Here is a 23,722-nt window from a genome sequence, read left to right on the forward strand (position 1 = left end):
ATGGGTCTTTTATTTATTGCTTCAGTCTCCTGTATTAATGCCAGGTCACTCCCAGAATACTTCCATAGACATTTTAAAACAATCAGCCTATCCCATAAAATAACACTGAATGTCATATGTCACCTCTAAATACTAAGGCAAACTGATAACAATTTTAGGTAATGCAGTAGCAGTTAAGATCCATTTCAAGATATTGTACCCATATGTCGCATATCTGTTTCAATTTTAAAATGAAATGCAATGATAAAACTGTGCCTGTACCACAGTGTTTAAAATAGAGCCAGAAGCTCTGTACACCTACTGCCACCCTTTGTGTCACCAAAAATGTCTTGTCTGCTGGTATTTGAGCATCTGTTTTAACCAGGGAACTTGTTATTAAACTGCATTGTAAGTTGTCTGGAATCACTTAAGAGAACATGCAGAAAGGTGGTTTCAGTACTGAAATAAATGACTGCTGTTTCTATCAAATACTGTGTCATTGATAGACATTTCCTGTCCCTCAGGTGTTTTTCAGACATAGCAGCAAACAGGTTTTAAGTGTCAGGTTAGGTTAGGTTAGACGAGCATCACATCGCTTCTTACACAGTGGGGAGCTGCCTTTTCTGTAATGTATAAAGCCAGCCCTGCTAAAACCTCTGAGGTTTCCCTAACTGAGGGTATTGCTGGGCGAATTCTGGAGAGGGTCCAGACCCTCAAGGAAGCTCTACATTAGAGCTACTTGCCATAGTAAACCTGGAAGTGGTATGGAAAAGATCAGTGTTATACCAGAGAGTTCGTAAGTTATGGAAAAACCTGGACTTGGCAATAAATGATAGAATATACCTAAAATCATATATACGTATATATACTTGGGAGGAAAAAGAAGCAGCAACTCTGCAAGACAATAGTTTTTCTTGCTGGAAAAATACTTCTATTGCAAGAGTCTCTGTTCCTCTTTATGCTGCTCTGCTTCTGCTGTCACTTTAAAATGATGTCATGGAGAAAGAGCCTTTTTATTATCAGTTTTATTATCAGCCTTTTTATGATCAGTGGGCAAGGAGACACCAAGAAATAAACTGTTAAAGTAAGCCTTTCAAAGAACCTAAGGAAATTACTTAATTGCCTTTTTTTCTCTCCTCCATTTTTACTCTTTTCAGGTTACGAGGGTGTTTCTGAATTTTTCACAGATCTGCTGAACCACATAGCTGCTGTCCTGCAGGGTCAGGTACCTGAGGTGACCCAGCTAAACCACAGCAAGCTCCTGGCAGAGCAGAGCGGTGGGATCATGGACGAGCGGATATGCTGTGCCAGCACAGGCTGTCTCAGCGTCATGGGAAAAGACTCCTCCTGGATTGTGGAAAGCGAGACCAATAGCTCAGTAAAGCTGCAACACCAGAGACTAGGCTGCAACTCAGCAGTGTCCCCCAGCTTCCAGCAGCACTGCGTCGCTACATTGGCAACAAAAGCTTCTTCTCAATAACTTGCCAATGCCATGGACTGAGAAAAAGCCCCAGGGATTCAAATTGTGGTCCCAGAACCAGATCAGGCTTTAACAATTGAGAAAAAAATGGAAAAAAACCCCCAACATAAAACACAACACAAAAAAAACCAAAATAAAAAAACCTTGCATTTGATTTAACCTAATTTGCTGATGAAATGGACTGAAAGGGGAAGAGCGAGAAAGTGATCCAGATCCATTTCATCAGATTCCAGTTGCAAATCTGTAGTGAGTTTACACACACGTGTTTTAACACTAGTCCTTTCGTTGTGGGAGGGTTGCTCTTTCATTTCTATTGTTCTTTGTAATCACTGGTGACCAGCATTTTAAAATCAGACCTCATTGTATCAAGAAGATAATAATGTTGAAACAGTGTCTGAATGTAACAGTGCTAGAGATTTTTGCCTAAAAAAACTCCCCATTCCTCTTTTTTCCAGGTAGGCCATTGCAAAAGAAAGCTAAGACAACTTCAGTATCACTAAACCAAATCTCTTGAAACGTTGACCAGTCAAGATGTTGGCAGGTAGCTTGCTGTGAAGCCGCTGCACTTTGAGTAGGACAGAGCAGCCTGCTTATTCAGGGCACAGAACCAAGGTGACCAGCCCTGTTCCAGCTTTGCCGTTCTCTCCCCAGGCCTCATTGCTTCACTCAAATCAGCTTCTAACCACGCTTGCCAACAGCAACATGTTTCACCCAGAGAGGGTGCCAGTATTTAGGTTGAGTCATTGAGTAGATTAAATAACATGCTTTCAATTGTCTGCTAGTGCTGAAATCCTAGAAGAGTTAATGGAAGCAGCTCATCTCTTAGTAGAGAGTTTAATTCTCCTTCCATTGCACTTGTGAGGACTGTGGGACAGCTCTGGGAAAAGGCTGGCAGAGCTGTGCATTTTCCTTGGAGCAGCACACCTGATCTCGGTATTCTGAGGGGTAACACAGTTGCTGCCTTCCACAGATCCATGCCTGTTGTGCGTTTTTTTCTGTAAATGAAATATAAACAAAATTGTGTAGCTTCATATGAGGTAGAAGTACAGGACAGCTGTAGTTTGGAGACCCCATTACTTTGTTGCAAGCTGCCAGGCGAGGCCATATAGTAATTCACAACAGTGGTTTATACTATTTGTAAACTACAGCACAGCCAATTTGTATCTCTTGAGATATCTTCTAGTGTGGCAGCATCTTCTGATGTTGAGAATTCCTGCAGCTTTTGCCAATTCTGAACACTATACTGGAAACAGCCAAGTGCTGAGAACAGAGACACTATTTTGGTAGAAGAAGTGGCCTTCTCTTCCCCTTATTAGCCCTAAAATACATTTAAGAAGGGTGGTGTTAAGAAAATTTCCTTAGTTAAGCTCCTAGCTTGCAAATGCAGGATTTTCTGTCTTTCTATAGCACGTGTTCTTAAAGCATCCGTCACTGCAGCATTTGATACCAGCTTGGTTAGTATCATGTGTTATATGGCTACTCAAAAGGAAAGGACCTGGAGCTTAAAGCCCAGGTAGATCATGGGGAGAGGATTAAACTGTGTAAAAGATGTAATCACCCTACCTGATGGTACCAGTTGTGGAGGGGAAGAAATTTTGAGGAGTGTTATGTAGCAGTTCTTTTGTGTAAACAATGCTTTTTCCTTAGGAGAGATTGGTCTTCTTCCAGAATGCCATTCTTGGGAATTTCCTGTATCCAGGATTGAATTTTCCAGGATGATTTTACACAATAGCAGATGATTCCACCTCTAGAGGGATTACTAACTTTAAATTATTTCTATAGAGACTGGAAGGACCTTATGAGGTATCAGTCAGATCCCAGGGTGCACATAAGCACAGCCAACTTCCTCAAGTGTTGCAGATCAGTTCTGAGCTGGGCACGCTTCACAGCCCTTGTGTGCTTTGAGGCTGCTGGATCCGCTGTTGTCTGCAGCTCGCAGGTCTCGGGTGGCTGTGGTGTGAGTGAGTCAGATGTACATAGGTAAGGGTTTATAAAAGTATTCATGATAGACCAAACTTTTCGTAAAGCCATGACTAAAATAAAATGGACATCTACAGTTTGGGGTTTGTTTTTGTTTGTTTAAAATAAAAAGTGTTTTTATGTTACATGTGTAACAAAAGATACCCTCAGGAAGGAACTTGCCAGTACATATTTTTGTATGGTACTTTCTTGTAACCAGCTGGTGGAGTGTTTGTAGACTTGCCTATTTCTCCCTTTATTACAATGGCTTGGGCTTTTTTTGATTTTTTGGTTTTTGTTTCTTTACTGGGTGGTGGGGATGAAGCAATGATGTTAGAACTGAGTTACTAACTCAAGACCTTTCAAACTAAGTATGTTTACATTAATCTGAGTGTTGGATCCAGTGGAAATGTCTGTATGCTGTTTCCTAGTTAGAACATCAAATAAGAATTTTATTTTCCTGGCTGCCTTCTGAGTTTTGGTTGGCCTATTTTGCACTGCTTTTTTTCTCCAAAATAAACTACTGAAACATAATTGTGCATTTTAAACTTGTTTACAAATGATTGTTAGAAGTTTATTTTGTAATTCTCGGAATGCTTGCAGAAATACTATATTTAAATATTACTCCAGACCTTGGCAGTAACTAGAAAACAAGTTTAGGTCATTGGTGAGATCAGTGACATTTTTCCCATAGTCTGTAACTTATTTTTTATTTATCGAATGTATCAGTATCACTTTAATTTACCAGGTGCAGTTATGCAGGTACCTGTTGTGATGTGGCATTACAATAGAGTTTTGACATAAATTACCATGCATTTGCTGTACTACTATATTTCCTTGCAGAAATTAAGGTAATGACTAGTATGCTAGAATGTTGCTAAATCACAGGGGCAAATTGGTAGACCAATTTGTAAAAGCCAAAACTGTAAATTACCAAGTATCCAGACATAGAATTATGTTATTGCAAAACTTTCGAGCATGAGTATGTTATTAAGCTTGTGCTACAGTGCTTTTCTGAATTGCTGCCTCATTTGGTAAGTTCAGGATAGTTTTGATTTAAAATCAGCTTCACAGTAAGTTAGTTAATATTCTGTAGTCTTGTCTTTCTTTATAAAAGTAGAGGAGTGTAGTAACATTAGACCATACCAGAATGCCCTTGCTCTTAAAATTGCAGACAATCTGAGGAGATTTTCCATAATGTCTGTTTGAATTCTTTTTATTGTGGGTTAGAAAAAGGTTCTTCTGTGTTTTCAGAGGCATAGCTCTTATTGCTGTTGTTGATGGGAGCAACATGGTCACCAGTTAGCTTTTTAGGGATTTATTACTGTTCTGCTTCACTGTTTGAAATCCACAAGAATACCATTAGCTTGACTGGAATTTCTCCAGGTTTTGTGTCCGCATGGTGGAGATGAGACCCTGGTTTCCACTGTAATTATGTAATTAACTTCAACAGGTGAAGATTTTTCCCTGTTGAAGAGAACTTGAGTGGTATTACTGCTGCCTGTGATGTAAAGTCACCCTCTTCCCCCTCTAGCTGACTTGGCCGCATTGTGCCTGACTTTGTAGCCTGTGCCAGAACATCCTGATCATTATGTGGAAGCCAACTGCAGCAATGCAACCAGACTATCAGTATCAGTGCCTAGCACTTGTGGTTTGTGTAATGCACAACCACTGGGCTGATGATGTTTTGCCTTTGGTTGAGGTGTCTGGCTGTGCAGCCTTTGTGCTGAGGCACTGATGGACTGTGCTGGTTGGTAGATAGGATAGGTTCATTATTGCTATTCAGACTGTTGGAATGATAAAGCTGTTTGAAGATCTCCATCGTCAATGTGGGAATGTTTCTGCAGAGGAGGTCTGCAGCAGGTTGCACAGATGGAAATCTACCAGTTCAATTTGTTTTCATTGTAGATGATTACAAATTAAGAACCTGACCTGGAGGTAACGAGGATTGCTCAAGATAAAGTCTGAAGTTTTCTAGATTCACTGTGGGCAGTATCCAGCCAGGGAACAACCAGGTGGAGTAGTGGTTTGATAATGGAGGCAGAATACACTCCAAAGGCAACAGAATAAATGGGGCCAGAGGTGTTTGAATTGTTGGGGAAAAAAATGAGCAAAACAAAGGAAAAATGCTCCTGTTGTTTCCATCCAATTAAAAAAATCCAGACTTATCAGTTCTTAGACTAATGCTGGTTTCTTGAAGTCTTTGCATGGCAGCAGCGACAAGTGAGTCAGGCTTTTCCACACTAGCTTGTAGCCTTGCCTTCCACAGCTGTGCAGAAAATCTTGGATTTTGGATTTTTAGTGAATAGAGTTTATGTTGAGTTTGTAGCAGTCTCCCCATGTGCACACTTGCAGGAGTTCACTTGCATTACCCTGCTAATTTTTTTCCCCTCTCTCCTTTTTAGTAAGAGATGTATTGATTTCTGTATTCAGTATACAATTACTTTATGGTGTGTGTTTTGTAATTAGGAATATGTGAAAATGCTTTTTGTAGATGAAACTATTTCCTCTAATATAATCTCCTCTCACTTTCTAGATAAATGAACATGCCATTGCAGATCACATTGCTGATTTTATTTGTAATATTGCTTTAATATCTATTTCAGAGGAATGTAACTTCCAGAAAAGTACTTTCCATATCTTTAGTACCTTTCCTTTCACTGTTCACCCTATGTGGATCCAGGCCATCAACACTTGAGCTTTTGACTGGATGGGTTTCAGATCCTCCATGAATTCTGTCACATTTACATGGCCACAGAAGTTACTAAAGATGATTGAAGTTTGGGAGGATCCAGGTAGAAATGGAGATGTTGGAGCGATTCCTCAGCAACACAAGCACAGTAGCATTTGTAGCAAGCAAAGAGAATAGTTTTCACTCTCTGTGTGCAGGTGGCTCTTGGGGTCTGGTCCACCCTGCTCTTGGGGCAGCCCTCCTGTGGAAATAAAAAAATCCATTGAGAGAAAAACATCCTGTATCTGTGATGCAGAAGGAGAGTAGGGCTCGGGAGTAAAATCCTGGCCGGTGGACATCATGATACCAGTTGTCCAGAATTTCACTCTGTGGGTTTCAGTAGCAATCTTGGGAGATGTTTTCTTCCTCTCCATCGTTCTTACCCTGAATCCACTGGGGCTGATGATAGCAGGTGCCTGTGGCCCACACGAACTCATTAGCAGGTGACCTTACCCGGCATGTCATGAGTTTGCAGAGGGCTCCCGATGTGTTGGGAAGTTTTTGCTGATGGCCAGGGAATCTCTTGAAACTCCCGAAATAGCTGCAACAGCAAGTGGAGTTCATGAAAATCAGGTCTTCCTCTTCCAGCATTTTTAAAGAAAACCGCATTTTATTTCCTCCTTCATTCTTTACACAGTAGTTTTTAGATATAAATTATTTTAACTACTTTTTTTTGTGTGAAAAGTCATATATACATATATAAAGTTATTAAAAGGTTGAGAATATGTTGAGTATAAAATAGTGACTTCTTTGTTTCAGATGTTAGCAGCCCCTAAAAATGAGTTGTCTATCCTCTTGTAAAGTCAGTGCTGTAAAAAAATATTAAAAAATAAAAGATGTGTTAGAAGTATCTTTTATTATTTATTTCTGATTCAGTATTTGATACAGCTTGTGTGTACCCTTGTGACAACCACATACTGAAAACACTGTCGTTCTTAAAATGGAGTAACAGCAATTCCTTGGCATCCCAACAATTTTGAGCAAATTAGCCCTCTGGGTGTGAATAGTGTTGGATATTGTCCTTCAGTGTCCAGCACTGCTCCCCACCCAAGCACGGCTGAATCTCGGGGACCATTGTGTGCGTGTGCTCAGTTTCGGAAGTTCATTGGTATCTGTGTTCAAATCCAGCTGTACAGTGTTAACAAGTGTGTCTTGTGATTCGCTTCAGCCTGGTTCACTATGATTTCTGAAATATAATTCCCATTTTGTACTTCAATTTGTATAGAATTATATAAACCCTTAAAAGATCATGGCTTACTGTAAAACTCAATATACTTGCTATTTGGCGTCTTCAGTTGCATGACTGATCAGATCTGACAGTGGAGATGGTGCTTTCATCTAACAGCATTGATTTCAATGGTAATATATTAATTTTCTTTTTGTTTGCCAAGCACCTGTTTTGGACAATGTTTTGGTTTCAACAGTAAAGCAATATGCAGTAGGTATCGTGGCATTATCTCTGTAATTGTTTTGAAGAGAGAATTGTCCCTTTCCAACACATAATGAAAATAAATGCCTTATAACAAGTTCTAGTTTGCTTCCTCTTTGAGTAGCTAGGGCAGCAAGGTGAGCAGCTCATCAGGGGAGGCCTGTTTTCATGGGAATTTGATGTTCACATCCTTGCCGAGTGCAGATGTTTGCAGCCCTGCACTTGGGCCTTGAACACCATCTTCCCCTCTGAAGAAAATCCTTGGGTCCCAAATATTTGTGATTACTTGACTATCCAATTAAGACAGTATTTATAGCAGCTCCATCAAGTAACATTATTTTTCCTCTTGTTGATTTTGTGTCAGGTATGGACAATTTCTGTCTGCTGCTGCCATCCTTTGTGAAAAAATCTTGTCTAACGCCTTTGGACGTGGTTGCGTTTCTGTGGGGGTTGCTTGGTTTCTTGAGTTTGTGGGTTTAGTGGGGATTTTTTGTTTGTTTTGGTGGAGGTGTGGTGGGGGTCTGAGGGTTTCTGTGAATTTATTGCTACATGTAGTCCTGAGTTTGCAAGGAGTTGTATGGGTGCTGCTACTGGCAGAGACTCTGTCACAAAAAAAAGGGAGAAACTAAATCATAGAATATGTCCAGTTGGAGGGGACCTATCAGGATCATCAAGTCCAACCCCTGGCCCTGCACAAGACACCCCAAGAATCACACCAGGTGCCTGAGAGCATTGTCCAAATACTTCTTGAACTCTGTGAAGCTGGTGCTGTGACCACTTCCCTGGGGAACCTGTTCCAGCTGTAAATACAATATATTCACAATATAAAATATTCAGATTAAAAATACAGTATTCAAATTTAAATTTAGGTGAAGATTAATATGTAAAATGAGATTTCTCCAGGTGGAGTAACTCCCTAATTGACATTTTAGTACTGTTTCTGTGCAACACCTTTGGTTTCACTTTGGTTCCTACGTGTTTCCCTGAGGTTAAAGATACTATGATCTCCTCAGGACAGAGTTGAAAGGCTCACAGCTCGCTCCAGTGCACTTTCCCCAGCCAGGCTCTTGCCCAGTGCCTTGTCCTGGATTGTGCCCTGTGCCAGGGCAGCTTTTGGGCCTTGGCCTCAACAGCACCTCTTCCCATTGAGTGGCAGCTGCGCAGGGCTGGGGGTGAGGGCAGTGCCCACTCCTGGCCCTCCCTGGGGAAGCTCATCCTGTGGGTGGGGTACAGGCACCACATGCCTCCTGCGCCAGGGGACCCCCCACACCCACCCCCCATGCAATGCACTCCACAGGCCAACAGCAATGAGGTTTTTTGCAGAATAAAGGAGTGAGTCAAGTTCAAAGCCTGGCAGCTGTTCCCCGAGCATGTCAGCTGTTCTGTGGGCTCCAGGTGATGGGAGAGAACTGAGCTTCAGACTGGGGGGTCTGGAATACAGCCCTGGCAGTGGGTGGATTTCTTCCTCTCCTGCCAATGCACATAGAACATCTAAAATGTGATCAGTACTCAGAGATTTTGGAGCTGCCTTCCCCAGCCCAGGCACCACCCGGTCCTCCAGCTGCCCTGTGGTCTGAAGCCCAAGGGATGGAAAGGTTCTGCCTGGAAGCGCAGTGCCAGCTGGCCACCATGGCTCCTGTGAGCCAGTGCACAGGAGGAGCATCTCCTCGGGATGGGCCTTCACCTCTGGGGGGAACACAGATCGGTAGTTCTCCTCCTGCCTGGCCTATTTGTTGCTTGTCTTTTTTCTAATCTACTCCTGTGTTGTCCACATGGCTTGACTTGGTCAAGTATTGCCCCAGTGTTTAAACTTTTAACTGTTTTCTCTCTGTGTTCATTGATGAGCCTCAGATGTGACCCAGGTCTCACTGAAGCACCCAGGACACCCAGTGCCGGGGCCGAGCTGTACAGCACCAGCGGCCCCCGGCTGGGCAGGGAGAGCCCTGCAGTGCTTGGGACCACAGGGAAGTGTCCTCGATGCCAGGCCTCAGAGGGCAGCAGCGCTGGAGCCTGGGTAAGGAGGGGAGCACCATCATGGTGTGCTTGTGGTGAGGAGAGTCCTCCATTCCCCTCCTCTTTGCAGGACCATACAGGCCCTGCAGCATGCTGACAAGCGACACTGAAGCTGCCAAAACAAAGGAAGGAACCCGCTGCAGTTTTATTTTTCCTTAGATAAATTTTTTGTATAGAATATATTACAGTCAGAGTTCTCAGCTTTTAATCAAAAAATAACAAGTTATTGCAGTTTTTTACCCAGTGAAACTACCGGTGAAAGAACTTTCTAGAAAGCTGTCCTGTCTTTTAAAAAAAAGAGGGAAAAAAACCCCACCCAGACAGAAAATACAGATGTAGGTTGCACTTCACACCCACGGGCGCCCTGCCAGGCGTGTGGGCATCCGTGTGGAGAGGGGAGCATGAGGTGAGGCAGCGGCGATGGGCACAACACTATGGCGAGGGAGGCAGGCCTGGGTGCTAGCGAGGTCGGTTCCTAGGCACGGCGCTTCTGCTCGGCTTAATTGCTCTTAGATCAGGAAATGAACACGCGGTGGGAGGGAGGAGGGCGGCGGCGCTGCTTTCGCCGGCACAGGGAGGGCTGGGGCCCTCAGCCTCTCCTCAGCTCGTGCAGCTTGTGGGCGACACGCTCCAGCTCGGCCTCGATGGCAGCCAGGCTCTCCAGCTCCTGGTCCTGCAACAAAAGCCCAGGAAATGTGTCAGTGGCCACAGGTGAGCAGCCCTCGCCCCCCAGAGCTACAGAGAGCCTTGCCTGGTGCACGAGTACAGCCTTGTCCTGCCCCATCCCTGCAGCCAGCATTTGCCCCTCCGGACAGACGACGGTGCACAACACTGATTACTCCTGCCCTAATGTTTAATTACTGCAACTGGTGATGGGGACAAGACGTGCAGCTGCCATCCTTCCCCAGTCCCCTGCCGGGGAGGGCAGCCCCTAATGGGTCTGTGCCTCCAGAACATGGGGTTGGAGGGAGAAGGCTGCTGCGGAGCTGGAGCAGGCTCTGCCGAACAGCGCTGGGTGCTGGCGCTGAGTCAGTGGCCTCAAACCAGGATGGGCACAGGTGCCTGCCTCCTGCGGGGGAAGTGCAGCGTGTGCCCTGCTCATGCAGGGGACAGCGGTGTCCCCTCTCTCCACCCTGCCTCTGGGTCTTTGCTTGCACTTTCACTAGCAGAAGATACTTTTCCTGGGAAAATAGTGACTGAGGAAGCCATCAGTTCAAAGGCTCAAGCTGCCCATCCATTGGTGGTCTTTCTATACTGGATCTTGTGTATCTGTGCTGTCACCTATAGCTGCTTTATTTAGTGCAGGTACTCAGACACCTGACTGCATGGCTTTGCCTGAACTCGGGTCATATCCAGCTGGCCCTGCCTCGCTGCCAGCCCCAGCTCTGCCTGTCCCTCACAGCTGTGGTCACCTGGGCTCTCTGCAGACCATGCACTCAGCACAGCAGCAGCAGGCTCTGTGTGAGCAAACTAAGCGCTGTACCATTTCGCATCGGCAGAGCCGAGGTGACAGTCCCCGCCTGTGTGGAGGGAGCAAAGCCTTGCTGCTGCCTTCAGCAGCTGCCAACCACAAGTTGACACTAAGTCGCTGCACTGCATGTGGCTGGTGTGAGAGGAGTAAAGGAAGTATGTAAAAATAAGTAATTTTTTTCTCTTCCTGAGCTATTTTCCTGAACAGGGGAACAAGTCACCCTGCCCTTCCACTGGGCCCTTGGCCCAACCCCTGGGAAAGCTCTGGCTACAGTAGGGTGCCAACAGCTCAGGGTGCCTGCAAGCACCCAGGGTGCCCAAGCGGCTGTTACATTCTGTTTGAAGTGGGTCAGGGAGCAGCTCGCTGAGGCTCACCTTACTGGAGGAGAACTTGGGCTGCTACTGGAGCCCCCAGAAAGGGAGAAAAATCGGTTCTGAAATCCTCTATAGCACCCAAAGAGAGCTTGGTCAGACCCAAACCACTGCCTGTGTATTCTGGTTTGCTTCTGCCTGGCCCCACATGCTGAGCCCTGGAAAGTGCAGGGGGCAGCACATTCGGCCCATATCTGAGCCCATGCTCATCACTGGCCAAGCCACACAGCCCCATGGCCCAAAAATTAAGAGAGAGGACAGGACAGCAGCCAGAGTCTGTGCCTTCCCTCACTGCTGCGTGACTGGTCTTGATACTTTCTCACTGACTCCCAGAGGCCCTAATCTAGTTTAAAAAAACCAACCAAACAAACAGAAAAGTCTTGTTGCAGCTGTAAACACAGCAGTTTTGCAGCCTCAGCAACCTCTTTTCCAATCCCCCTTTAGAGATTGAGTCTGACACCTTGCAGACAAGGTGCACCCCAGAGCCACTGGCAGGGGCAGGTGGGCAGCAACCTCCCTGGGGCAGAGATGTGGGATGTGAGCAGACAGGAGTGAGGAGGCAGATGGGGCAGCCCACCCCACTGCATCCCTGCTCTGAGCAGAGATGTTTGGCTTTGCTTTGAACCAACACAACTGGAGATGCTCTCATGGGAGGGTTGCTGATGGGCAATCTTTGGCCAATGGTTTGGTGCATAACTGAGGCAAGAGGGGTGTTTTGGAGGCAAGAGAGCCAACTGGCTTCACTCGCTGCCTCAGCCTATTTCCAGGCACCTGATCATGGCCTGTCCCAGGTCCACAAAGCTCAAGCTCAGCCCCACTGCCCAGCCCCCTGCACTATCCGAAATCAATTCCTGTGCTGGAGCTGGGCCTCAGCACAAAGGTGAACCCACGAGCAGTTCCTGGCTGCTGGGGATGTGCTGAGCTACTACCTAGCATCACACAAGGTAGCAGGGAAGGAGATCTCTGACTTTGGAAGCCTGGCTCAGCTATATTCCTGTATCCATCAACCATTTCCACTCCAGTGCCCCTGGTCTCTCACCACCTCTGTAGGAGGTCTGGCATTACTCCATCCCTGAGACAGGGAAAGCATTCCTTTTGACTTGGAAGGGCTTTAGGAGACAAGGAGACAAGGACTACCCCTAGGTTCAGTTATAGCTCTGGTCACTATGTCCAGCAGAGGCCAGTGCAGAAGTCCTGTCACTGGAGACATGACTCTGGGGGGCAGGGAATGCTTTTGCACTAGTCACTAAAACAAGGATAAAAACCAAGGCACAGCCGGGTGCAAATTTCAATAATACCTGAGGCTGAATGACTAGAAGTTCATTAAGCATCAACTTAATGTCACAGAGAACCACTGCTGGTAACGTTAATGCCAATAAACCATCCACATCTCCAAGCACAGTTTGGATAACTGGGTGGGATTGATTTTTAAGCCTACATACACCAACCTCCGTTCTCCTGTTAGCGCTGCCTTCCTCATCCTTCTTTTCTTCAGGCATGGGAGCAAGTGGAAAGCCTCCTTCACTGCTGTCCTCCTTTGAGTGACGCTTCCATGACCTTCTCACATCCTCCTCTGGACTACTGAAGGCATACTTGCGGGATCTAAATGTCTTTTTCATGGACCTGTCTGGGTCTTCCTCACTATCATTTTCCTCCATGCGCTTCTTTGATGTCAGCTGCTTGGCCAGCTCATCCATTTTATTCCACCTCTTGGTGTCTTCCCACTCCCTGGAGAACTCCTCCTCTATCTCATCACTTTTGGCATCCCTGGACTGAAAGGTGTCCTCTTCTCCCTGCGTCTCCTCATCCTCCAGGTGATGCCTTCCTCCTCTCAGTGCCCGGGGTTGCTCTTCCTCCTCCTCTTCCTCCTCTTCAGAGCTCCGCACATCTTTTCCAAATCCCAGCTCATCATCGTTATCTGAAAGAGCATTAAACAAAGCAGTGAACACAACTGTTAACCTGAGCCTTCAGTGGCGATGCCAGATGTATTTCCTGACTTAGGCCCACTTTCCCAATATTCTGGAAATACCCACTCTAATGTTGCCATGTCAGTAATGGGGCTTGAAGGCAGCAGTCAAAAACCCTGTAGGAAGTTCAGGGAAAATGAATTAGTTGTCCCCAGGAGCTACGAGAGCTGAGCAGTGAGGCAGCTGCAAGGCCTGTGTTACCTGCTGTACATGGGACTGTGCGTCAGGTGTTTGTGGTGGGGTCTGGGTGGCTGTGGATACAATATTGCTGCTAGCAAGAATTTCCTTGCTTCTTTCTAAACCCGTGGGATACTTTTTTCTCTCACGAAGAGATTAGCAGAAGTTCTATAAACTATGAATACCTGCGACCTTGCAGAGCTTTGTTTATGGTACAGTAGAAAAATATTTTGACAATGGATGTTTAGGATTTCTAGCCAATCCACCCAGGGGGTGGCCGATCCTTTGTCCAATTAGACTGTGAAGAAAAAAGTCTATAAAAGAGTTTGTAAAATAATTAAATAAATCAATCTTGCTGCACAATTCCTGCCTGCTGGATCTTCTCTCTTCTCTACGGCTGCGGGATACAGTAATAGGTGGCTGCTGGCAGAGGTGTTTCTGTAAACCCACTAAGCACCTGCTGCAACTTTTTAGCTTTGATGCCTCTAACCCATCTGTCTCAGTGCTCTCAGCTCACCCTAGGAAGGTATCAGTGCAGTCTGGGATACATACTGTCATCTCCCTGCATCTCCTCAGCCTCCTCGTCCTCCTCAGCCAAATCAAGTGACCTCTCTGCTTCAGTAGGGTCCTCCTCTGCAGCTTCATCTCTGTCATCCTCCCGCTCCACACGCTCCCCTACTACCTCCTTGCTGTGCTCCTGGCCCTGCCTGGATGGCTCTTCTCCCTCATCCTCAAGCTCCAGGCTGTCCCTGGAGCCTCTGGGCTCCTCCTCTTCATCCCCTTGCTGCTGCTGCTCATCCTCACTGAAATTTTTGCCAATGTGGTTGTCCAAAACTTTGTTTCGATGGGTATCCTCTGTATCCCTGATGTCATTGCCCTCAGCTTCCTCCTGATCCTCTTTCTCAACAGGGTTGGTATCCTGTGGCCTGGGCTCCCTCTCCTCCAGGCTGTTTTTTCCCTCCTCTCTTGAGTCTTCATTTTGCTGGGGCTTCTGTGCTGCCAGCTCAGCCAGGGACCCTGTGGGCTGCTCCTCTTCAGGGCGTTCCCCTACTTCATCTACAGAGGGAGAAACAAGAAGAAACACCTCTGCTGAGAGCTCATTTCACAACCAGCAAAGCCCAAGCATTTCTTAAGGAGCTTCAGCCCTGCTCAGCAATCTGCTTAACCAGCCCGTGGATCCTCTTGCAAGTCATCTCAGCATATGTTTGCATTCAAGCAAGGCAATGCTCTCTCTGGTGCCTGTGCTCCTGGAGAGACTTGCAAGGCTGAAGTTAAACATATGCTGAAGTGTTTTGCTGCAGCACAGTCCTCATCGCCATCTCTTGAGATGCCAGCCACGAACTCACCCTGCATGAAACCAGACTGCATGTAAAATGAAATTATTGAGGAGTGTAATACGGCACTCACACAGCTCTCCCTGCTCTGAGTGCTGCACTCACATCACATCCTTATTTCTCCCAGCAGGCTGAAGAGGCAGACAGCCCTGTTCACAGGGTGCTGGAGGGAGGAGGGGTGTCTCTGCTTCTGCAAAGGAGCTACTCAGCAGGAGCTTAATATGGGTTGAGTATTTGCTCCTGATCAAGGGAGACTGGCCTCTTTTAACATAATTAGCCAGAGAAAACACTTAGCAAAAGAAAAGACGGGGGTTTAAAAGCCAGAATTAGAGAAAGGCAAATGCAACCCCAAGGAGGGCTGAGGAGTATGCTGGGATGAGAGGATGCAGAGAGCTGGTCACACAGGGCTGGTGGCCACCAGTGACACCGTGCTGGTGTCACCAGATTGTCAGTGGGCCTGAATGGCCCATGTGCCACATTTCATCTTCACTTCAACTTCCTCCATCTCCACACTGCCAGAGCAAGAGTTTCAGGTCTGTCTTGGCAGGAGGGAGATGCAGTGCCACCATCCTACCCGTTGGATTTTGGCCATGCTGGCTGCAGCAGCTGTCCCTGGGGTATCACTCCTCATTGCTCTAAGCAGCTTTGGACTGGTGTCACAGCAGTGCTGTGCTGCTGTGGTCCAACCACGTGCCCCAGACCTGTTGAGACCCTCTATAGGGATTCAGCTGCTGCTGGACGAGAAGTCACATCACACCCCACATTGGCATTGTGTCTTCCTGACAAGGAAAAGGGAAGGGGCCTACTCCTCCTTTCTGCTAAACTGCCTGTCTGCAATAAGGCCAGAGAAACCATGACAAGGTAAATCCCAGCTGAAGGTGATCTTTCCAAGAAGCAGGTGTTTTGTGTGGGTGTGTGCACTGTGTGTGTATCAAGTTCGATTTTTCCTTCAGAGACTCATTACTTAATATCTTAGATGTCTGAAAACAAGGGTGGCAGGCACAAACCCAGATCACCCTTGCCTGTATCACTGAGTCTTTCAGTGTGGAATTTCCCTGGCTGTGACTCATTTTAAGTGTTGTAAGTGAGTGAAAGTGCCAGCAGCAGGGTTGAAAAGTCAGTATCAGTTTGGTAACTTGACCATCACCCGTTACTATAGCTCAGAAACTACATGTTGTTTGAGCTGGTAAATAAGAGCAAAGCAAACACCAGGTTGCTTGTGTGTCAGCAGCAGCATCAAAGAAGATGCCTAAAAGAGAAGCAGATGGACATATCAAGGCTGTTAGAAAGAAGATCCTTGTTTACAGCCTGACCTGGATTTCCCGGGGGTGGAGGCTGACACTGACCTCTCTGCTTGTTCTTGTCGTTCTGACTTTCAAGGACTTCGGAAAGTTCATCTTCAAAGCCACTGTTTTTCTTCTGCTGCTGAGTTCTCTCACTGGCACCTGTGTCAAGTAACAAAAAGTAGGGAAAGGCAACAGTCCCTCCTGTGTTTCAGAAAGTAGAGGTAGGAAATTTGTTCTGTGCCCTTTATATTTCCTACAGTGGAAAAATCTACCTGGGAGCTGAGAGGAGTGAGACTGGAGGATATGTGAATCAACTGCAGTAACAAAACCACAATCAAAAACATCATCTGCAGGAAAGAAAATGGTTTCTAAATAGAGAAGCAGGGTTACCAGGAAAACTAATACTGATGGAGATCTAGAGAATAAGAGGTGCTGAACTGCAGCACACTGAGGCCAACAAAAGACTTCATCACCAGAGTACTGAAGGATAGAAATTGCATCCTGCCAGATTCTGCCTACGCACCTCTGTTGAGGGGAGCTCAGAGAGCTCTTGTGTCCTCCAGCCTGGTTGTGGGGGCCCCTCTCCCCTGACTGCTGCGAGGAAGAAGCAGCATTCATTCCCACTGCAGGGGTAGTCTGGGCCTCCAAGGGCCCACACCTTAGCTCTGGGATTATGGAGCCTGCTTGAAAAATGTAACACCCTGGTGTTACAGACACCTGGAGACAGGTGTCTGAAGGCAGCACATGCTGGAGGTCAGACTGCAGCTGTCCTGGCAACCCGCACTTGCCAGGCAGCCCCATTCTAATGGAATCTGCAAGCCAAAAAAGCCCTGTCTAACCCAGCTCATGCCCTGCTTCTATGCCTTAATGCAAGGGCAAGAGCCAGTGCTGCCAGAGCAGTCCTCTCTAGCCCAGAACTAAATGGTGTGGGCTCTGCAGCCTGAGCAGAACCAGCTGCAGCCAGCACAGAGGACACCAGGATAAACACCTTTGCTTTTCCCTTGGTCTACAAGACTGTTCCACCCCCAGTCTCTGTGATTTGTAGATTAGATATCATTTACCCTAAGTGGTGTGATGGGCTCAGGCCAAGGAAAGAGTGGAGCAAGGTGCATGTCCATGAAACAAGCCCCTTCTCATGGACTCCATGCTGAGTGCCACAGCCTGTCTGATACCTGAGTGCTCCTCCTCAAATCCCTGGTGTGCCTGGGCAGCTACATCCCAGCATACTGAAGAGCCCAAGGCTTCTTTCTCCTGAATCACCAGAGCAACCGTGGAGTCCATCTGAGGTCACTGACGAGCTGGCCCCTCCACCATATGGGTAATGACTAAAATATGGCTTTGGGAGCTGCATGAGGCTCTTCCACAATTCTGACTTCCTGAATTTTTCTTCTCCCTTCTCCCTGTTGCCTCTGTGGCTTCCTTGCTCTGAAAGCATTCTGGTGGCACTGCCTTCCAGCCATCTCTGGCAGACTTGCCACACAAGAGCAGAGCACAGGGATGCCCTAGTCATTGTCTCTCTGGTGGTGCCCAGCTGCCCTGGTTACCCCAGGGAGAAGGAGACGAGAAGGCCAGGAGGTGCTCCCCCTGCAGCCTGGGGAGAGCCCTGTTGCAGCCTCACCTGGACAGAGGGATCTGGACTAGCTCTGAAGTAGCCTTGCCTGGGATCTGCATGTTAGTTCTGGGCAACAGGGCACCTGAGAATAACCCTTTTTCCCCTCAACATCCCTTGGCACAGCTCCACAGTGCTGCTGCTGTTCCCACATTGACCAGTGGTGAGCAGCCTACACCTCTCCAAACCAAAAAAACTTGCATTCGAATTAAGGAAGCCATCAAAAAATACTCATTAGCTCAAGAACATTTTCACTGGGGTCTTTTAGGTGCAAGTCTTACTCACTGCTCAGTGGGACTTCCCTGCTGCCACACCTGGGTTTAGTGCTAGACTCCAGCTGCACAGACAGTGGAGGTTTTCTTGCCTTTCATTCTAGTTTGGGAGCTGGTGATCATTTGTTGAATTAAATTACAGTACTTCCTTTTAGAGTTCTCCCACCTCAAAATGTCCAGACTACATCACCATCAAGTTACATTGATAACTATTGAAATCATCAGAAACATATTGGAGTTGTTATAAACAAAATTCCTGTCCCCACTCACACAATCTCTGCTGAAAATCTTGGATCTACATTTCCTAGGGCATATTTATATGATCTTAAATAAATATAAAATAAAAAAAACAAACCCAAAACCAAACAAGCAATAAAACTCTGTAAGGGACTACAACAGAAGAAAACAATCTTCCCTATAGTTACATTCCCAAAAACATACACTGGCACTGTACCTTGAGCAGCAATTTCCTGAAGTTCCTTCAATAAGTTTTGGTGGCGAAGGATAGAAATAATTCGTTCATCTGCAATAGGGGAGACTTAGTACAGAAAGTAGTCAAAGAAAACCTCCCCACAACCCCAGGAAATGAAAAAGAACCCCAAATGCCACTCCTTCTTCATTTGCTCTTTTCTTTCCCTTGGTCTGATTTGCTCTCACATCTTTTAACCATATGACTAAGATGACAGGAAGGTCCTATGAAAACCAGGCAGTTTGATGTCTCCCAGCACCCCTGTGGCCACAGTGCCAGCACAAGGCATGGCCTGGGACAAGCAGTGGCACCATCCCTGCTCCTGTGGCCCTGCAGCCCAGTGGAAGAGGGAGGTGAGCATGTCAAGGACCCCTTGATAGGGGTCTTGGGGCCAGGGCTCAGCTGGTCAGGGCAGGACCAGCCCCCACTCGCCAAACTTGCTTTTGCTGATACCCAGCATTAAGTCTGAGGCAGTACCTCCTCGGAGAGTTTCTAGGCATTCCTCACTGATCGGCAGGGGGTTTGGCTTAGATAAAGTATCAGAGATGACCTCTACAATGCACTTCATCACCTAGAAAAAGAAAAAATACAAATTAAAGAACTGGGGTTTTGTCTTTTGTTCCTCCTTGTTACCCAGGCTAAAATACAGCAGATGATGGCACAGATCTTCTTGCTTTTCTGGTCAAGACAGAACTGAATGTTCAGTTCCTGTTTTCCCTAATGCAGGAACAGAAGGTACCTCCTGCAACTGAGAAGTGAGCAAATTACACATGACAATGGAAAGAGCTTCTTCCACATGACACACAATTCAGCTGAGGATTGCATGGCTTCAGACCATCCCAGAGTCTGGGCACATCTGGAGAGTAAAGGGTATCTGGATATATACATAGAAAATCCAAAATCATCCTCTTTCAAGTCAATATATCTCAACCTGCATCTCATAAAAGGACTCAGTGGGAGGTTGTAGAGAGCACAAATGGTCACAGCTGTTCAATAGATGACCTTGAAATCTTAAAAGCTCTTCAAACCCTGGGAAAGACACCATAGTTAGGTTGAAGCCAGGCATGGAGGGTGAGGTGAGGCAAACTACTTTCAAACACAGATGAGAAATACTGCTCTCAAACCCTAGAAAAGGACAAGACAATCTGGAGAAGTGTTTGACCTTGTGCTTTGAGTGTTCAAGCCATCTGTTATAGACTGCAAGAGCTCTACATGATAGTGGGTCATCTGAAAGCAAAGAAGTTCTGACACTTCTCAGACAGGGTGAACTTTGGGCCCATCCTTTCCAGCAGCCCTTTTCTTTGGTGTAAAACCAGGAGTGTTTTTTATCTAAGTTATCATCTGTACTGAGATTGCAGGCATCCTTGCCATGCCAAGACACACTGCTGGGAGCCCTTGTGTGAGGTCATGGTAGAACCCAATGGTCACACAGGACAGAAACATTTACTACAGTCTGGTGCTGATTAGTAGTGTACAAATCAGGCTGCTTAGCTCAAAAGGATGACTATTTACAAAGCAATCTTAGGAAGAATGCAGGGCTTGCAATTGCCTGTGGAAAAAAAGAGGCTAAATTGAAAAAAGAATACAAGTAAGCCTTGGAGGCAAAAAATTCACTCAATAACTTCTTTCTCCTGATGATTTCAGCAGGCAGCCCTGAGAGCCCTGACCTCCCTCACAATGTACCATTCTCAGGAGAGCGGAGCACTGTGGCTGCAGTAGAAATTAAACACAAGTCAGCAGTTCCCAGTCATCCACAATGCTGTTCATTCAAGCAGTTGGCTATATTCACTGGACAGCTGGAATGGGCAAATTTTCACCCTGTCTAAGGAGAGAATTCTGCTTTTGCAGATCACAGCCATAAAGTGCTGAACTGCTCTATTCCTTACACAGTTTGAGGGAATTGTCTGCTGGATTAAAAATGTTACAGAAAAGATCTAAAAAAAAAGAAAGCAGGGGAATTTCCCTGGTATCGTTCTCCTATATCACAAGCAATCCATTAGTACTGATTTTAGATTACTTTGAATCACTCTATCTTTAAATAGAGTAAAAACCAGATTCTGATGTTGCCCTCTTGTGTTTCCCAACTTCTGGACCCACTTATTGCAGCAGTATTTGATGCAGCTTCAGAAGTAAAGACTTTCTCAGCATGAGACGTAAGAATCTGATTCAATGAAATATTCTATTCAAGCTTTTTCAAGACTTCTAAGCTGAACTAAAGTCTTTGTCTGAGCACAAGGAAACACATCAGTTGCCACAGAAATACATTCACCTCTGTGGAGGAACTCTGTAAGGTAATGAAATGAAGAGTGCAGTCATCCCACAACACTTTCCTTGTCTTTTTATTAGAGGAGGTCTTGCAGAGTGAGACTTCACAAGGTCATGAAATAACAGCCTGCATCAGGAAATGGAGGAGATCCTTTCCAAATGAATGTAATTAACCCAGTGCAGAAACTCAGACTGGAATTTTGCCATAGCTATCATCTAACCATGAGCATGTAACTAGATCCTTAAGAGCAGCTCACAATGCCCCTACACAGAAATCTCCAAAGAATTCTGCCCTTACAAGGACAGACTTCTCCATATTTGAGCTCGGCTATGCTCAGGCCCTCCTAAAATGTATGGTTGTAAGTGGGAAATAGTGTCCTTCAAGCACAAGGGTGGGCAAACACCAGAGACATTGTAAATGCTTTGGTCTTGTTCAGCTGCCTATAGAAAGCCCTTGGTGTAAGGAAAGTCTGATGAGCTGTCCAGGAAAGGCCTGCACGTGCTGACTACCCATTACACAGCCCTGAGCCACCCACAAATGCTGGTGGCAGAGAGCAGGGTGTGTAGGAAGAGCTGCAGTGCTTGCTGCTGCATTCATGTGATGATATCCCTGCTCTGATCTGTTCCATAAGACCAGGACTTCCTTCCCTGAAATGTTGTTTCTCAGAGGATGGTGAAGGCAGGAAAGCCCTAATGGCTTCTTCCAATTGCAGCAAATTCAAAAGAAAGCTGATTTTGCTCTCAGCTAGAGCCCATGTCAGTATAATACCCAGGGGAAGGGGGAAAGTCTTGGGAAAGTCCTTCCTTGGTGGAAGCATTTCCATAGAGTTGCACCAACCGCCACAAAAGTGACATTCTTTACACATAGAATATACTGGGGAACAGAACTCACAAGGAAAATTGTATGATTAATGGATTGTCCCACCAGATGCCCACTTTGGCATGGACAGTTGAAAGGGTAAGTGCCTCTTCCTCAGCAGCACACAGCCCAAGGAAGACACCCAGTGTCTCACAGCTCATGGCTCAGCCCCAGGAAGGGCTAAGCAGGCTAAAACTCTTAACAAAGCAACTGCTCTCCAGGCCCAGGCATGTCTCACAGGAAGTAGGGAGGCGTTGCTCATGGCACATGTCCTAGATGTAACCTGCAATGGAGCTGAGACTGGCATCAGTGTGCCCTCCCCTGCTGCTGCCTGCGGAAAAATGTGGCTAGAAGATTTCATAACATGAAATGGTTCAAGAAGTAAAAAGGAAAAAGGCTGAAGTTTCCTTTATGGACATGAATTTCTAAAGAAATTTTAATTTGGGCAGCCAATCAGCACATCTGAAAGATGGGGCAGTGGGGCAGGGGGGTGGAGAGGGGTCAGGGAATCGTGTCTGATGTAGATAAACACAGGCAAACCCCCCTATCCAAGCATTTAGGTGCCAAAAGGCCGATAGGAATGCACGTTTGTGAAGTGCAGCTATAAATGTTGGAGGGTGTGACACAGATATGTGCACAGAAGCCTGTAAAGGAGGGCTGGAGAGGTCAGCCAAGTCCTGCACTGCTTGTAGCCATCCAGACAGGCTGAGCAGGAGCTGAGGATGGATTAGCAAGCTGAGAGTACCGGTTGCCTATTTTTCTGGAGCATGCATGTTTAAGTAGCACACCACACACGTACAAAGTCACATGTATACACCCCCAAACACACACAGTTCCTGAATCACATCTCCCCCCACTCTCCCTTGAGTCACCTCCTGTTGGGAGCTTTGAAAAGCTGAAAGTAGGAGGACTAGGGAGAGTTATACCCAGCCTCCATCTCCTCTCTAAACAAGCTTGTCTGATCCCTGTGTTGCATCCTGAGACACTTCCTTGGCTGCCCAGAAGTGGATGCACAAAGGGTAAATTCTGTTAGGAAGGGAGCAGAGATGGATTCCACTCTAGGGATCTCATGCAAATTCCTGGCACTTTCTACACGGTAGTTCAGTGGGAGTGGCCCAAAACCAACCACCTAGTTGGAGGTGAAATATCACATCCTTTCTCTTCATTTGACCATTCCACTACAGGCTCATCCTTACCTTAGTGTCACCTTTATTCATGTCATTTGTCACAGGAAGGGAGACGGCTGTAAGGTAAGGGGAGGGGGAAAAAAAGAGAACATGTTATTCATCTCATCTGGAAGACAAGCAGAGAAACACTATTCTTCTAGAATGGGAGTGGAGAAGAGGGGCATCTCTCTCTGATGGAACTGGTCCCTGTGTGCAGCAGCTGGACGTGTGCACCATGCCTGTCTTGGGAAGGGAAGGGAAGGGAAGGGAAGGGAAGGGAAGGGAAGGGAAGGGAAGGGAAGGGAAGGGAAGGGAAGGGAAGGGAAGGGAAGGGAAGGGAAGGGAAGGGAAGGGAAGGGAAGGGAAGGGAAGGGAAGGGAAGGGAAGGGAAGGGAAGGGAAGGGAAGGGAAGGGAAGGGAAGGGAAGGGAAGGGAAGGGAAGGGAAGGTGCCTAGGCTGGCAGGGCCCGTGCGGCGCTCGGCAGTGACCTTGCGGCGGCCGCTGTCCGCGGTGCTGGAGGCGCCGGGCCGTCCCTGTCCGCGGTGCTGGAGGCGCGGGGGAGCGGGGCCGGCGGGCTCAGCGCTGCCGCGGGCCGGGGCTCCCAGGAGCTCGGCGCACACGGACCCATCCCAGCCCCACTTACCCGGCACGGCCAGGAGCAGGACGGCGAGCAGTTCTGGCCGGCTCATGGTGCTGGCGGGATGGAGGCAGGGAGAAAGGGGCAGAGGGCGAGAGTGTCGTGGCGTGGGGGCTCCAGGCGAGGTGCCGGGGGGAAACCAGCACGCAGCGTGCGTATCTACGCCAGTGCTCTGGCTGAAGATCCCAGATGAGGCACTGCAGCAACCGCCTCATTTATATATCTCAGCCCTCGGAAATGGCGTCAGG

The 23,722-nt window shown here is 46.8% G+C and overlaps 2 protein-coding genes across 2 annotated transcripts in view; one reads left to right on the forward strand and one right to left on the reverse strand.

Annotated features, from left to right (window-relative positions):
- ITPK1 (inositol-tetrakisphosphate 1-kinase) overlaps positions 1-7,675 on the forward strand; it is a 145,259-nt gene extending 137,584 nt beyond the window's left edge. Inside the window, exon 11 of the mRNA XM_048307998.1 lies at positions 1,137-7,675. Coding sequence (XP_048163955.1) covers positions 1,137-1,459 — 323 coding nt within the window. The 3' untranslated portion in view covers positions 1,460-7,675. The remainder of the gene's footprint in view (positions 1-1,136) is intronic.
- A 2,042-nt stretch (positions 7,676-9,717) lies between these two features.
- On the reverse strand, positions 9,718-23,652 carry CHGA (chromogranin A). Its single transcript, XM_048307997.1, has 8 exons — positions 23,481-23,652; positions 22,868-22,914; positions 19,025-19,118; positions 18,533-18,601; positions 16,258-16,356; positions 14,130-14,633; positions 12,882-13,351; positions 9,718-10,264 (listed from the first exon to the last, which is right to left on the reverse strand). Exons 1-8 carry the CDS (start codon positions 23,524-23,526, stop codon positions 10,181-10,183), a joined length of 1,413 nt encoding a protein of 470 aa, XP_048163954.1. The 5' UTR covers positions 23,527-23,652; the 3' UTR covers positions 9,718-10,180.
- Positions 23,653-23,722: the final 70 nt, after the last annotated feature.

This window comes from Corvus hawaiiensis, chromosome 6 (genome assembly GCF_020740725.1).
Source record: "Corvus hawaiiensis isolate bCorHaw1 chromosome 6, bCorHaw1.pri.cur, whole genome shotgun sequence".
NCBI classification, from domain to species: domain Eukaryota; kingdom Metazoa; phylum Chordata; class Aves; order Passeriformes; family Corvidae; genus Corvus; species Corvus hawaiiensis.

Bases quoted from the DNA above. Each gene is read 5' to 3' on its own strand.
- CHGA (XM_048307997.1), bottom strand. From the start codon at position 23,526: ATGAGCCGGCCAGAACTGCTCGCCGTCCTGCTCCTGGCCGTGCCGG. The intron at 19,119-22,867 runs GTAAGGATGAGC...TTCTTTTTCTAG, and splicing joins TGAATAAAGGTGACACTAAG to GTGATGAAGTGCATTGTAGA. The intron at 16,357-18,532 runs GTACAGTGCCAG...TACTTGACACAG, and splicing joins TCAGGAAATTGCTGCTCAAG to GTGCCAGTGAGAGAACTCAG.